Source organism: Scophthalmus maximus, chromosome 1, assembly GCF_022379125.1.
Source record: "Scophthalmus maximus strain ysfricsl-2021 chromosome 1, ASM2237912v1, whole genome shotgun sequence".
NCBI lineage: Eukaryota > Metazoa > Chordata > Actinopteri > Pleuronectiformes > Scophthalmidae > Scophthalmus > Scophthalmus maximus.
In genome coordinates this window covers 28,999,391-29,012,784 of record NC_061515.1, presented here as the reverse complement: position 1 = coordinate 29,012,784, position 13,394 = coordinate 28,999,391, and the positions used below count along the sequence as shown (strand labels likewise).

At 46.4% G+C, this 13,394-nt stretch overlaps 1 protein-coding gene and 1 long non-coding RNA gene across 2 annotated transcripts in view; both read right to left on the bottom strand.

Moving 5' to 3' along the window:
- Positions 1-2,993: 2,993 nt before the first annotated feature.
- On the bottom strand, positions 2,994-7,512 carry spry2 (sprouty RTK signaling antagonist 2). Its single transcript, XM_035635924.2, has 2 exons — positions 7,042-7,512; positions 2,994-5,028 (listed from the first exon to the last, which is right to left on the bottom strand). The coding sequence occupies exon 2, from the start codon at positions 4,978-4,980 to the stop codon at positions 3,931-3,933; it is 1,050 nt and encodes a 349-aa protein (XP_035491817.2). The 5' UTR covers positions 4,981-5,028; positions 7,042-7,512; the 3' UTR covers positions 2,994-3,930.
- A 582-nt stretch (positions 7,513-8,094) lies between these two features.
- LOC124850873 overlaps positions 8,095-13,394 on the bottom strand; it is a 282,046-nt gene continuing 276,746 nt past the window's right edge. The window contains exon 6 of the long non-coding RNA XR_007031952.1: positions 8,095-9,514. This is a non-coding gene — a long non-coding RNA (uncharacterized LOC124850873). The remainder of the gene's footprint in view (positions 9,515-13,394) is intronic.

Sequence of the window (13,394 nt, the reverse complement as noted above, 5' to 3'; positions counted from 1 at the left end):
TAAACGCGTCCATGAAAAGTGAATGTGAAACTTCAATGAGGGCGAAAGTTGTGATTTAAAAAATGTCATCTTATTGACCTTACATTCTGTTTCTGTTCTACTTTATTTGATTTGACATTTCCCCTGCGCTGCTGTGTCCCTACAGAGGATCAATGAAGGTTCATCTTGTCTTATCTCACCTGTTTCATTCTCTTGAACCAAACTCTTTTCTTCATGTGATTCGACTGGATGCACTGTGAAGTGTGAGAGTAGCTGAGGACAAACTGGATGGAAAGTTAAACCGCACATTCAGGTGAGGTGTGTGAGGTGGGGGATACACACGCTTCGGCCTTGAGCTCGAGATGTGCGCCCTCAGTCAGCCGCCCACATCGGAAAACCCCCCAAAAATTAAAAAGAACAGTTCAGCTTCTGAGAAAGCGCTTTCAATGCTCGAGAAGAGGAAGGTGTGGTGGTTTTCTTTTCTTTTCTCTTTTGCACCTACGATTTGAGGGGGGATTTGCATCACAGCCACGTTAAACTCACTTTTGCTGCAACAGGCTGGCACTTGATCAGAAAATAAATCAAAAGATGGATCTTAATTCCACCTATTAAAAAGGTTTGGTTTTGCTTTGTAGCCCTCCAGACATAATACAAACAAAGATTCATCTTCTCAGTTCTCAGTTTAGTAATGAAGGTTGGGTAGAAGTGCAAGAAGAGTTTTGACGCTGTCGTCACTGTCGAAGGTGACAAACCACAGGGGCAACGTCCTGATGCTCACAGGAAGATGATCTACCACAAAAAAGTTTGATTGTCGGTCTAAAAATCTCTTCAACTTGTCACTGGTGCAGAATCACAAAAAGAAAAAGAGTTTTTTTTGATTTATTTCAATCTACTTGTAGTGATATTATATTTCCCTAATTCATTATTCATGATTATAGGTTTTTAAAAGGTTTTTTTTAATCACGTTTTATATTTCTGAGCCTCGCAATTGACACAATGTGTTGATTTAATGTAACAAAGAATGCAGCACACAGTAAAACTGACGGTATAGTTGAAACCATCCTCAGCTTCCCTCAAACATAAAGTAACACATTATTTAACTTACATTTACTTCAGGATATCTCACCGTCATCTGGATTTGTACTGGCAGAATTTATATTGCACATTGAAGTGTGTATTTTGCCTTCCTTGATATTTCTGCAGTACTTCCTCAACTTACAACTCACAATCACGGTTGAAGCACAGGGGGGTCCGAACGCCTTTTGCAGCAAACACGAAGACGCATCTTATTCCTCTATAATCTTTATGTGTGCAACAGTTTTCACATGGTGGCAGCATCTCTCCCCCGCCCTCCCCCTCACAGAGCTGTTTGATTGCTTAAGCCTGGCCGTCAGACAGACAGACAATGCGTCCATGAAGAATAGCCTCGCTTCCTTCCTGTCTTCCTGTGCCGCATTCTGCCTTGGTGAGCAGGGTGAATAGGCCGCTCTGCCCCACGGCCGCCATGAACCGCAGGGGCCACGGCGGCTAAAACCAACAAAGAGAGCTGTTCTGGGGCCCTTCTCCCCCCCTCGCTCTCCCCCCCAATTCACATCCCCTCCTCTTCCTCCTCCTCCTCCTCCTCTTGCTTCTCTCTGCTGCCAAATCACTGGGACTGCAGCGCGGACAAACAATGTCTCTGCACGCTTACGTCTCGTTTTTTTTTGGATCCCTTTATGCTTTTTTTCTTATTTAAATATTTTCTGCACTGATTCTAAGTGGTAGTATAGGAAGAAGCTTTCAGAAAAAAAAAATCCAAGTGACTTTTTTTTTTTTTAAACATTTCATTCACAGCTGAGATTCTAATCTGCTACTTTCTTGTTGCCTCCCTTTTACTTTTAAACCTCATATACCGACAGATAAGACCTTTTTTTTTTTTTCTTTCTCCAACACATCCACTCGACTTGCCCCCCCCCCCCCCCCAACAAGAACACCACCTCCCTATGGGAATACCAAGTAGGAGCAGGTAGCTGAGAGGAGCGTCGGGGAGCCAAAATAACCCCCCGACTATTGAAAACAGGATGAATGCATGCCGGGCTGAATACAGGGGTAAACTGTTAGGTCTTTGTCATTCAAAGTGATGCTTTTAACCCTTTGCAGTCCCTCTTCCTAACACGCCCCCCACCTCCTCCCACCCCTTCCCTCTTCATTCACAGCTGAGACAAAGCAGGGGGAGAGGAGGCCTGCGACTGGAAAGATAAAGACCAAACACCAGATCAACTCTCGCCTTTCTGTGTCTCTAATGGGATCCTGCCCGTTATGTTACCGTCCCCTCAGCTCACCGCTGTAGGTGAGAGTTGATAATTATGTAAAGCAAGCAAGCACACACACACACACACACACACACACACACACACACACACACACACACACACACACACACACACACACACACACACACACACACACACACACACACACACACACACACACACACACACACACACACACACACACACACACACACACACACACACACACACACACACACAGTCATTAAAAGGCTGGGGGTGAATAACAAACAAGTGTGCGCAGGTTGGGCCTCGGCGCGTCAATCACGGCTCTGAATGCATACTGTGCCGCAAACACGTCCGTATGCTGTCAACAAGTGTCAGGGGCTTATGTTTCGCCTGCAGGGACGTTCAAGACGGAGGAATTCCTGAACAGACCTTTGATTTAATACAAAAAAAAAAAGGTATGGAAAAAAAAACCTGTAGGATCCCGAGGAACGTGCATGAAACGAACGTGGAGCCAAGAGTGCAACAGTACGCGTACAGGAATGCATATTTGCAAAACTACGCATGGGGCGTCAGGAAAGGCCGAGGTGAACATTAATACGTCTTTGTTTCCTCGTTTGATCTCGGTAAACATTGAGTCTGTCGTCACCAATATGGAAAATGTCTCAAACCGAGTGGATGAACCCAAAGAAGAGGAATAAAGAGAGACAATAACAACACCAACAAAAAACAATCTGCCAGACTTCAAGGTTGTTTAATTTCAAACGTTAATATATTTCGTCTTCTAATTCATAGTGAACTATTCATCCAGCGTTGACACTCCTACAGGTCACCTCCAGTCTGCAGCGACTACACAACAGTCTCCCCCCCAAAGAAACAGACAGGTGACACACTTAACAATGCCCAAAATAAATATTTTTCATTATAAAATAATAAACCTCCAAATAAATATATACTTTTTTAACTTTACACTAAGCAATGTTGGAATTAGAAAATATTTTTCTCCCCATAAAAGGTCACTGTACAATTTACAAGTAGAAGGGATAAGACTTTTCCTTTGTAAATCACATATAAATTGATTGATATACATTCCAGTGAATGTAAAAAAAAAAAAATAATACAAATATTATGAATGAAGTTTACTGGTTTATATAAATGTGAATTGAGCAAGGTGCCTCTGGTATGGCAGAAAACGTTTCACAGTTGAAGTATTATTATATGTACAAAAATAAAACTCATTTTCTAATGTACAAACCCTTTGAATTACTACTTTACATACAGTTAGTAACAGGCGTCTGTTCTTAGCATATACATTGTATTAAATGTTAAACGGAAGAGCTGGTCATTTGGACGCTCGTAGCAACAACTCCATATCTGGCCAAATGACTATTTTTCAGGGACAAAACAGTAGTTGAATATGTCTTCATACCTTTAAACATGCGGAGCGCTCGATTTGGTTCAAGTGGAACTCATAATGCTGAGGGGGCAGCGAACGCGCCTTCCAGAACAGACCTGGTCGGGGGGAGCGATGGAAAACACAAAAATAAAACAAACGCAACCAGCATCCTTCGCTTCTGAAGCAAACCTCAACAAATAGCTACGGGGACAAAACATCGATCGGTCCAACGTCTCTCCATCCTTCTGCATTTCGACACACACACGCGGAACACCTCGTCTACGTTTGCTTGCCAGCGTCGGCGCAGTGGTCCGGTTTTGTGTTCTTGCACCGACAGCCGGGTCGCGTGACTCGGTCATAGCAGCTCTGGCACACAGCGACACAACCTTTGGCCGGGAGGTAGCAGAGGAGACAGGGGAAGAGCAGGGCGAGGAGCGACACGGCGGTCCAGCGGGCGCAGCAGTGGGACTGCGTGCACGAGAAGGGCTTGTCGGCGCACGTGTCCTCGTCGTCGCTGGAGCAGTGGTAGAAGAGCGCCTTGACGCAGCACACGCACGTCCCGTACTCCACCGCGTTCTGCGCCGAGCACACGCACCGCCGGCCGCACGTCCAGCAGGAGGGGAGCGCCCGCGGGCAAGTGCACTCCGAACACTGGCACCGGCCGCAGCGCTCGCACTTGTTGGAGTGTTTGCCCGGATCTTTGCGGCTCCCGCTGCCCGGCACGGCCACCACCGCCCTGGACTCGGCGTTCAGGGGTTTCAACTCCTCCAAATTCAGCTCCGCCCTTTTCGGCTGGGTTCTGACGATGTGGTCGCCGTACGCCGGGCCGCCGGCGAGCCTCTGGCCTGAAGAAGTGCTCCCCACGCTGGTCCTGATGCTGCTCTGAGATTCCTCTGCGCTGGAGGACCGCAACGCGCCCTCCTCCCTGGAGGAGATGGAGGCGTTTGTGTTACCGTGCTGAGTCAATGAATGCGAGTTGTGGAGATTATTAGGCCTCTCTTCCCGAGTCTCCTGCTGCACGCTTGTCCTTGAGCCAGCCAACGGCGCCATGTCGTTCTTCTGTTGCCTTTGCAGAGAGGCTGGAGACCTCTGGGCCACCGTTGGCCCGTCTGTATACTCATTACAACTCCCAGTTATCCTAATCTGATCCAGAGATAGCACTGCTGGAGCCTGGGGCGGCTGCCTGTTGTTTGGCCCGGGATCCGGGGGAACGTCGCGAGTTTGCGGTCTCCCTTCGTCATGCGGTGTGCCCGGCGAGCTCGTCGGCGACTGTGACTGCCCGTGGTGTCCTCCTCCCCCGTCGCTGTCGTTCTGACTTGTGGAATCCATCTCGGGACTGAAGGGCCTCTCTGGCTGGCAAGGGACACATCTGAAGTCCTGCAAAAGCAACGGAGAGTTTATATCTTGTCCACGACGTGCCAAAAGCAAATGATGCCATGCAAATCATAACTGATAACTGTACAAGCGCCACTATGGAAATAAGGCTTAAAAACGCATCACACTGCTGGGCACAGAGACGGGTGCGCTTGATTAACCAGGTGAAGCGGGTAGTGAGGGGTGGTCGGGCCTTCGGGGTCACTTTTTGAAGATAAATGTGTTTGATCAAAGCTGCTGCAAGTCCCAAATCCTTGATTTGATCTTTAAGAACTAATATTTTTGCGGAACGCAACTATATCGTTTATTGGTTTGGCTGCCAAAAGATTTGTTCTCATATTTTCATGCTTTTTCTTTGTCAAACGTCATAGTAAAGTGAATATTATCGGGTTTTTGACAGCTGGTGTGACAACAGCAGACAATGTGAAGGAAGCAGGGTAGCTTTACTGAACACTGATACGGGTCACAGACGTGGGAAGATGAATTTCACAGCTAAGAGGAGGGAACTGAATGTCTTCACGGTTCAACACTGGACGGCCTCCTGGTTTAAGGTCTGAGTACTTAGTGTACATTTCTAAATTGTCTGGCCCTTTAACAATTTATTCCAACCCCTCGTCTGCAGCAGCTCGCAGCCCCTCCTCAGTTATCATCTCACTGATTCAGTGTATGCAGACAGAACGGATTAGCATTTTGCACTGTCACTCCGCATTAATCCAACATATTCAAATGCACAGCCTTGTTTTCATCAACATATCACAGCAAAGTAAAGAAACCGTCAGCGGCGGGCCTTAATTCTTCTTCCCTTTGCGCTAATTAGCTTTCAAATACCTTCTTTTTGGGGGTGTGTGTGTGTGTCCCACCGCCGCCCCCCCCTTCTCTCCCCCTCCCCTTTCAATGACAATACAGGAAGGCCTTTTGTTTGCCGCATGACAAATGGCCCGCGGCAACCTTGCCCATTGTGACACATTTACATTGTGGCGCTCTTGAAAAGAAGATGAGTGACAAGATAAAAGTCTGGGAGCATGAAAGGGGCCGTGTAAAGTGTGAGTGATGCCCTCGAGGGTGGAGCTGGGTGTTGGTGGTGGCGGCGGCTGCTCTCTGAGAGACATGCATCTGGGTCCTTTAGGATCCAAAATGAAGGGCTTGCGAGGGTACACTCAAAAATGTAACACCTATAATAGATAACTGTGTGTGTGTGTGTGTGTGTGTGTGTGTGTGTGTGTGTTTGCTGCAGCCGTGTCGGCCACAGTGGGTGGCCTGGTGGAGGTAAACCGGAGCAAAGGGATGGTGGTACCTCTTGAAAAAATGACATGTTCATGATAAGAGGAGGAAAACAAGGTGTAAAGCCGGAAGGCCACACAGTTTGTCCGTGCAGATTCTCATTCGTCCGGCTCAAGATGTCCCAAAGGGCGTTGAATCAGGGGGCAACTGGACTCGGTTGTAGATCCTTGAAAGTCTTCCAAGTATCAACAACTGAGTCCAGTTGCTCTGTTGTTGTCAACAGCCAACTCCTGTGGCTCCTAGATTCAACACCTTTAAAGGATTTCTACACAATACCTAGGGGCCAAACCCAATTCTGATACAGGTGAATAGCTTTCTTGTGCATGCAGTCAGAGGGACTCAGTAGATTTGGGTAAGGGCATGTGCAAACTGGGACCCGACTACTTCCTAATAAACCTGACGCCAAACAGCAGTGTGATGAACAGTAAGTTACAAAGTAACAAAGGTACAGCCCCTTGAAGAGGCACAGGCGACAAATAAAAACAAACACCTGTCTCCACGACGTGTTCTACCTTAAACCTGACCACGGAGACGACGCGTAAAAGTGGCCAAAAGTGGCCAAAGATCAGCCCTTTGGAGTTCAAACCACAACAGTGCACGCGTGTTAGCTTCAGGGTGCGTAGGAAAGAGGGACATGTGCCACTAATCTCACCAAAAAATATACTAGTTCATTTCACAGAAAGTGTCTAAAAGGACAAACAGCACTCGTTGGAGACGCGCGTTGTTTCCACTCACCGTGCTCCCGACGCGTTAGTCCCCGTGTCGGTGAAATTAATCCAGTTGGAGAGAGGGAGAGAGAGAGAGAGAGTATTCCTCACACGAGCAGCTCAGTCGGGGAAGCCGTCGGTAAACTCCATCGAGAAAGTTTCCAGGCGCAGCGCATTGTTGCGTTCAGACGCGGCGCAAAGACGCAAACGTTATTTATTCTCTATGCGCAAGAGCACGAGGCATTGGAGTCGACGAGCCTCCGCCGCACTGCCAACTTCGCCTGGCTCCACTTTTTTTGTTTTGTTCCTGCAACAAAAATGGAGAAGAAGACGAAGTAAAGGCGAAGCAATATGTCCCCAATTTTTTTTTTTTTTTTTTGGGGGGGGGGGATCCGCAAAGCTCTGAGAGGTCGCAAGTACTTCTTCTGAAAGTGTGACTGTTTTTTTTTCCTGCTCTTTCCGGAGAGGAGGTGAAGATTTGGGCTGTAAATGGCGTCAGGGCTGAAGTGAGGGGGGGGGGGGGGGGGGGGGGGGGGGACAGAGCGCTTGTTGTTGCAGCGGATATCTCGCATCCGGTGCGCCCTCATTGGCTGCCGGGGAGCGGCCATTCACACCCAGCGGATCAATGATCCTGCAGCAGGGCCCGGCTGAAATGTTAGCCACATTTTAATATCTGTTGTTGTACATTTACAAAGGTGTAGAGTGATTCACTTAAAACAATATATAATATTATATTTCTGCAACAACACAATTCTCCACATACTTTTGCCGGACAGTTGTACCTGCTTGACACTACATCAATCTATCCTATAAAGTACTGCAAGGTTCCACCCTAATCAAATACAATATTAAAATGTTAATTTATCTACAATAAGAATCATATTAAAATATGATATAATACAATTTTGTTATTTTGCATAATTAATACTTTTTGGTCTTTCACTTGTAGTGGAATATTATTACAATGAATTAGTTTCATATAATAGTTGAGTTTTATTGAAGATCTGGGGACGAAAGGTGTCACAAATTAGACAAAAATATGAAATAAAGTGAACACAAAGTGGAAAGTTTTAGTGCAAGGTCAAAGGTCACTGAGCATCACTGGAAACTTTGCTCCCTCTGAACAATTTGAGGTTTTGTTCCAAGCTGTTACAGATTTACAGTGAAAAGTAAACCAACACACTACACACTGTTCAGGTCAGCTGTTGTTATTAATTGTGAAGCAGCGACCCCCTGTGGACTTTCTCTAACACTGCAGGTTAAAATCAATAGCCACTTGACACTTCAACTGATTTAAAAATCAAGGCCAAACAAATCCTTATAATTACTCTGCTTATCTGTGTTTCACTCCCACGACAGATTCCAGCAAAATATCTGCCCAGTATCAGAATAAACCAAATTTGAAAACGTCATCAAGGAAGGGAAAAGTCTTTCTGGATAAGGGCCAACTTAGCGATACAGGAGCAACTGGTGAAGCCTTTAAATATTCCATCTGTCATAATTGTGATATTTGAAAGCAGCTCAAGTGCGAGAAGTCCCACAGTTACGGCTGAACTGAAGACAATAATAAAGAGTATTATCTGCCAGGAGGACACGATGTTCCCTGATATTCTCCTCCGTCTCCTCTCCAGACACTTGTGGATGTTTGAGTCTTCGTCTCTCACATCTGCGGTGCTGTGAATCAACGGCAACAAATCGGGGAAGAGCGTCCTCCGTAGACGCACTTGTGCTGACGAGCTACGCAGCCGTGCATGAGTGCGGGTGAAGGGGGAAGTTTTCGGCTGATGACCAATTTTCCTCTTATTTCACCACCAACTTTGCTGATTATGTAAACACCTGAGCTTTTCTTTCAGGCCGTCGAGTGGACAGACAGCTCTCATTTCCCTCCGTACTCAAGGCACACGTGTACCAATCAAGTGTTTTCTTAAGGGAGCAATCAATGGTGCAATCAAGTGTGGAAGTCAAACACTAAGGCCCTTTATAGGCTGTATCCTGCTCCACCCAACGTTAAAAATAACTCAAAACCATTAAATTAACCTTTAGCATTTGTATTCACTTGATAAACACTGGAAAGTTTGATTACCATGCTCCGGCACAAGAAAAGTGAAGATTAATAAATTTCCGGCACACTCAAGTGCCCTCTAAATTAATATCCCGGTGACAGACACTAATATTGTGTCACCTATCTTGTCCCTGAGAGAATTTGTTGATCCACCTTGACAATAATAAAAGACCACTTAGTTAAATTAAGCTAGTATTCCAGTAGAGTTGGAGGCCTCGACATCCATCACGCACACTCGCCCGGCCGTCTCTCAGGCTGCTGAATCAAGCATGATTAATGTCCGTCCGCGACGGAGCCGGCAAGGTTCGAAAACTGAGTATTAAATGATGGCCCGACCTACAAAGAGTTTTCCTCCGGAGCCTCAAGCGAAGGTCTTTCTTCCCTTCTCCTGGAATATCTGAACGGTGGATCTCTCTCCCGCTGAGCCCCGCAGAAAGACCTTTACACATGGAAAAAAAGAAAAGACAATTTGATTGAAACCGAAACCTCTGCGAGTGTGGGAGATGAAGTGTGGCTGTGGATTGTGAAGCAGACCCTGCAAAGTGTTCCAAATAGCCTTGTAATAGGACAGTGTCCAAGTCCATCGCCTGATCTCCTTCGCTGGCACACAGGCTGCAGTGTTGCTGTGATATGCTCCTGGTGAATGGGCCATCACGGCCGTTAGGTTTAGTGCTTTACTCCTACATTATTATGCAGATATGTGTAATAAGTGAGTGAGCTATTGAGAAAGAAAACCTTGAAATATGCATATTAATGCAAAATGCTCGCCGATAAGGATGCTAAGGGATTTACTAACCAACAGCTGTGAAAGCTGTGAGCTGTGTCCCAGACACATGAGAGGTGGTTTGACGTCAATAAATCTATAAATGTTTATGTGATTTAAAACCTTGAATTATGCGTATTAAAGCACAACGCCCACTTATACGGATACTAAGGCATTTCCCACAGCTGTTAACGAGTGACAAAGGGGCATAACTTCATCACAAGCCAAAAAGGCTGGCAACCACTCACATTGACAGTGCAAGGCCGCAAACCAGCACTTTGTCAATCCGACGTTGGACCTCACCCCACATTTAACCAAAGCCGCTTCAACGAACTCTGAAAAGGGAGTCGATTCTTCTTCTTTGGCGTGACAAAAACTGGCCTGCAGCGTGGTCATGACACAGGACTGTGTGGTGTATCGTGTAACTCCTACTTGCGTTTTGCCCTAATTTAACATTTCTTTGGCTATCGATTGTCTGAAGTGCTTGAGTGTGAAGTCGGAGCTGACCAGTTGATTTTATAATGACTATTGGCACAGAACAAAGTCTGAGCGGTTCAGATAGAGAGGGTGTTGTATTTGTAGAGAAACAAGCCACATAATATGGATTCTGTTACAACTTCACGTCCAAGAGAATCTAAGAAAAAAACGGGTTCGTCAGATTTGAGGACATCGCCCATTTAATTCAGCACTAAATACCACGTGTAACTCTTGAGCACTCAATCAATGAAGTGTGAAATGGTGCCTTCCCACAACAACCTCTCCCTTCCATACATAGACACACCCGCCCCCTTGTCTTATGCTGTACTCCACTCTATATGCTAATATGAACAGCGCGACCCAATGGAGTTCACAGCTTTTGAATACAGACTCTGTTCCCACTCCTTCTGACGTCCCCGCCACCTCGCCCCTTTTCATTTCAGCGCAGAAAACACGTGCAATACATGTGCTGCGGCCTCGTAGCCGAGGCTCATGGCGTGGCTCGCCGGTGCAGGATGGGAGAGGAGAAAAAGGGGGAATCACAGATTAGTTGCCGTCGGCGCTACGGGTCGTGACATGGGTGCTGAGCGGTGCTCGGGCGAGCCGCCGCTTTTGTCTGGTGTGGTGAGAACCTGAACCTGGAAATGTCCATCTCAACCAGCACATTCATTTCTGTGCATTTTAAGTTTGAATTAAAAATACATCCAATAGTGAATTAATTGGGCTGCAGTACATTTCAATATGATCTCATTATTAATTAAAACTCAATCTGCTGGGGACTATACTACATTAAATTACTTCAAACAACATTTACTTTTAACAGGTTTTTCTTTTAAGAGGCAGTCTGGTTTGACTTCCCTGTCACGAATTAGCAAAAAAAAAAGTGGGCCGGTTATCGAGGCGGGGGGTTTCCACTCTATAATTATTTCTCGAATATTTTCTTCAGACCATCTGCTTGTATTTCAAAGTGACAAAGTAGCCACTCAGTGAACTCATGGAGTTCAATGGAGACTCAAAGTATGAATGGATGGAGCTAACTAAAGAATTAAAGAAAAGGAAAAGATGGAAGTAGGCGCAGACCCCCTGCGCAATAGACACTCTAAACCATATACAGCAATGTCCTGATAAAGCCCCTTAAAAGTTCTGCCATCCTGTTTGAAAAAAAGTCTTGTTGTGGTTTTAAGAAAAAAACCCAGAGAGCACACATACATTGATTAGCTGACGCGCCTCATTTCTCTCCCATCGATTACTTGGTCCCTCTGACCTCACTCACTTCTCGCACTGTCGACAGCGATATGGATTTGAGCTCATTAAGCTGCATGTGGACCAGAGGTCAGCAAAAGAACTCCCCCCCCCACCAAAAAAATACATCTGGTTTCAAACATCCTCTTCAAAACTGGAGTGTATAAAAAGAATGCCTTCCGCAAGAAATGTCACTGATTAGCATGAGCGAGGAGGAGGAGGAGGAGGAAGTGGAAACCTCAAGGGCATTCGTTCTTTTATTACGTCCATGAAGATATGTGTCAGTTGACGACGTAGGCCAAGAACGAGATGCAATCTTTGTTTGCAGGGGGGAGGGAGAGACATATTGCAATTATCCAAACACAGCTCAGGACGAAGGATATTTTCCCTCAAATGAATAAAGCAAATGGGAACGGACTCAACAGGACCAGCTGTGCAGGAGAAGAGAGCAGACTAACTGCCAAGAGTAGGAATAAAACCCAGCACGGGCCGCGCAGATGCTCACTCCCACACTGAAATACGCCAGTCGATCCTTCACCCAGTGACTCTGAGCTGTCGGGGCCAAAGCCTCCCGACAGGATTTAACTTAAGCCCTTTGTCTCTCTCTCTCTCTCTCTCTCTCTCTCTCTTTAGGTGAGGTGAAGAAGAGGGATGGAGGTGTGATCGCTGTGGGAGGTGCAGAGAGCGGCAGGAAGCCGAACACATCCGCACGTGGCGTCAGACGTCAGGGACGTGGCCGTCCAGCAGGGGTCACTGTTGGGACATGTTAAATGAGTCTAGACTGTGTGTGTGTGTGTGTGTGTGTGTGTGTGTCACACTGCTTCTAGTCATCTATCACAATAAGAGCCACTGGACTGGTGGGTTAAAGGCGTAGGAGTGAACCCACTTTAAAAGGAAGCTCACACCTGGAACGTCTGTGCACTGATGTTTGGGAAGCTGATGTGTGTGACGGGACCAAGAGTCAACAGCACAGACTGCACGTACGAAGCAGCCGAGACGGAGCCAGTGTGTTACATATTGTCCTCGCAGTACTTCAGACAGTGTGAGCTCAGCGTTATGTAAAAATGCTCCCCCAGCTTGGCTAAAAGTACATTTGAGTCCCCAACAGTGCGAGAGCCCCATCGCACAACCGATTGGCCGCGGGAAACCGAGTTTCCCAGCGACCACTTTGGAAGTGAAAAAGGCCGCACGCTTTCTCTAGAATTCTGGGAAACAAAAAAAAATACAGCAATAGATTAAATTATTTCCTGAAGCAAAACTGTTACAATACCAATATTTCAAAGAAGAAGTAGAGCTGAACATACTGAAACTAAAGGGGGGGGGGGAGTGAAATCTAATTGTCATGGCAACCTTTTTGGCAGAGCGAGCCTTGCGATGGCGTATTTCCTCCGCTCCCCGGGGAGTAGGGTAAACTGTGAATATAATAATGTGATAATGCATCAGACAAACACAGGAGGTGTGATGTGATGGTGTGCGTCGCAGGCTGCCCTGGTAGTAATGTGTTTCCTGTTCTTTTCCGAGGAGGTTTCACTGCTCGCACTCCACAGGTTATTAGCTCTACTTTGTGAATGCCGTCTGTGGACTTTCATGCTGCATTCTCAGAAAAGCACGCTGAGCCGGAGTGGTGGTTCCTACTAGCAGCATTCAACGTGTCGATCAAGCTGCCCGACTAAAAACGGCACATTGAACAAACTTTCATGTGTTGTATATGAGCCCGCTGTGCTATGAGGCACATTTTGTAGAAAGCACTTTCCACTGTGGCAGGAGTGCAGGTATTGTATAGAAAAGCAGACATGCACACATCACATACACACTTGCCTGCATGCCCGAACACACA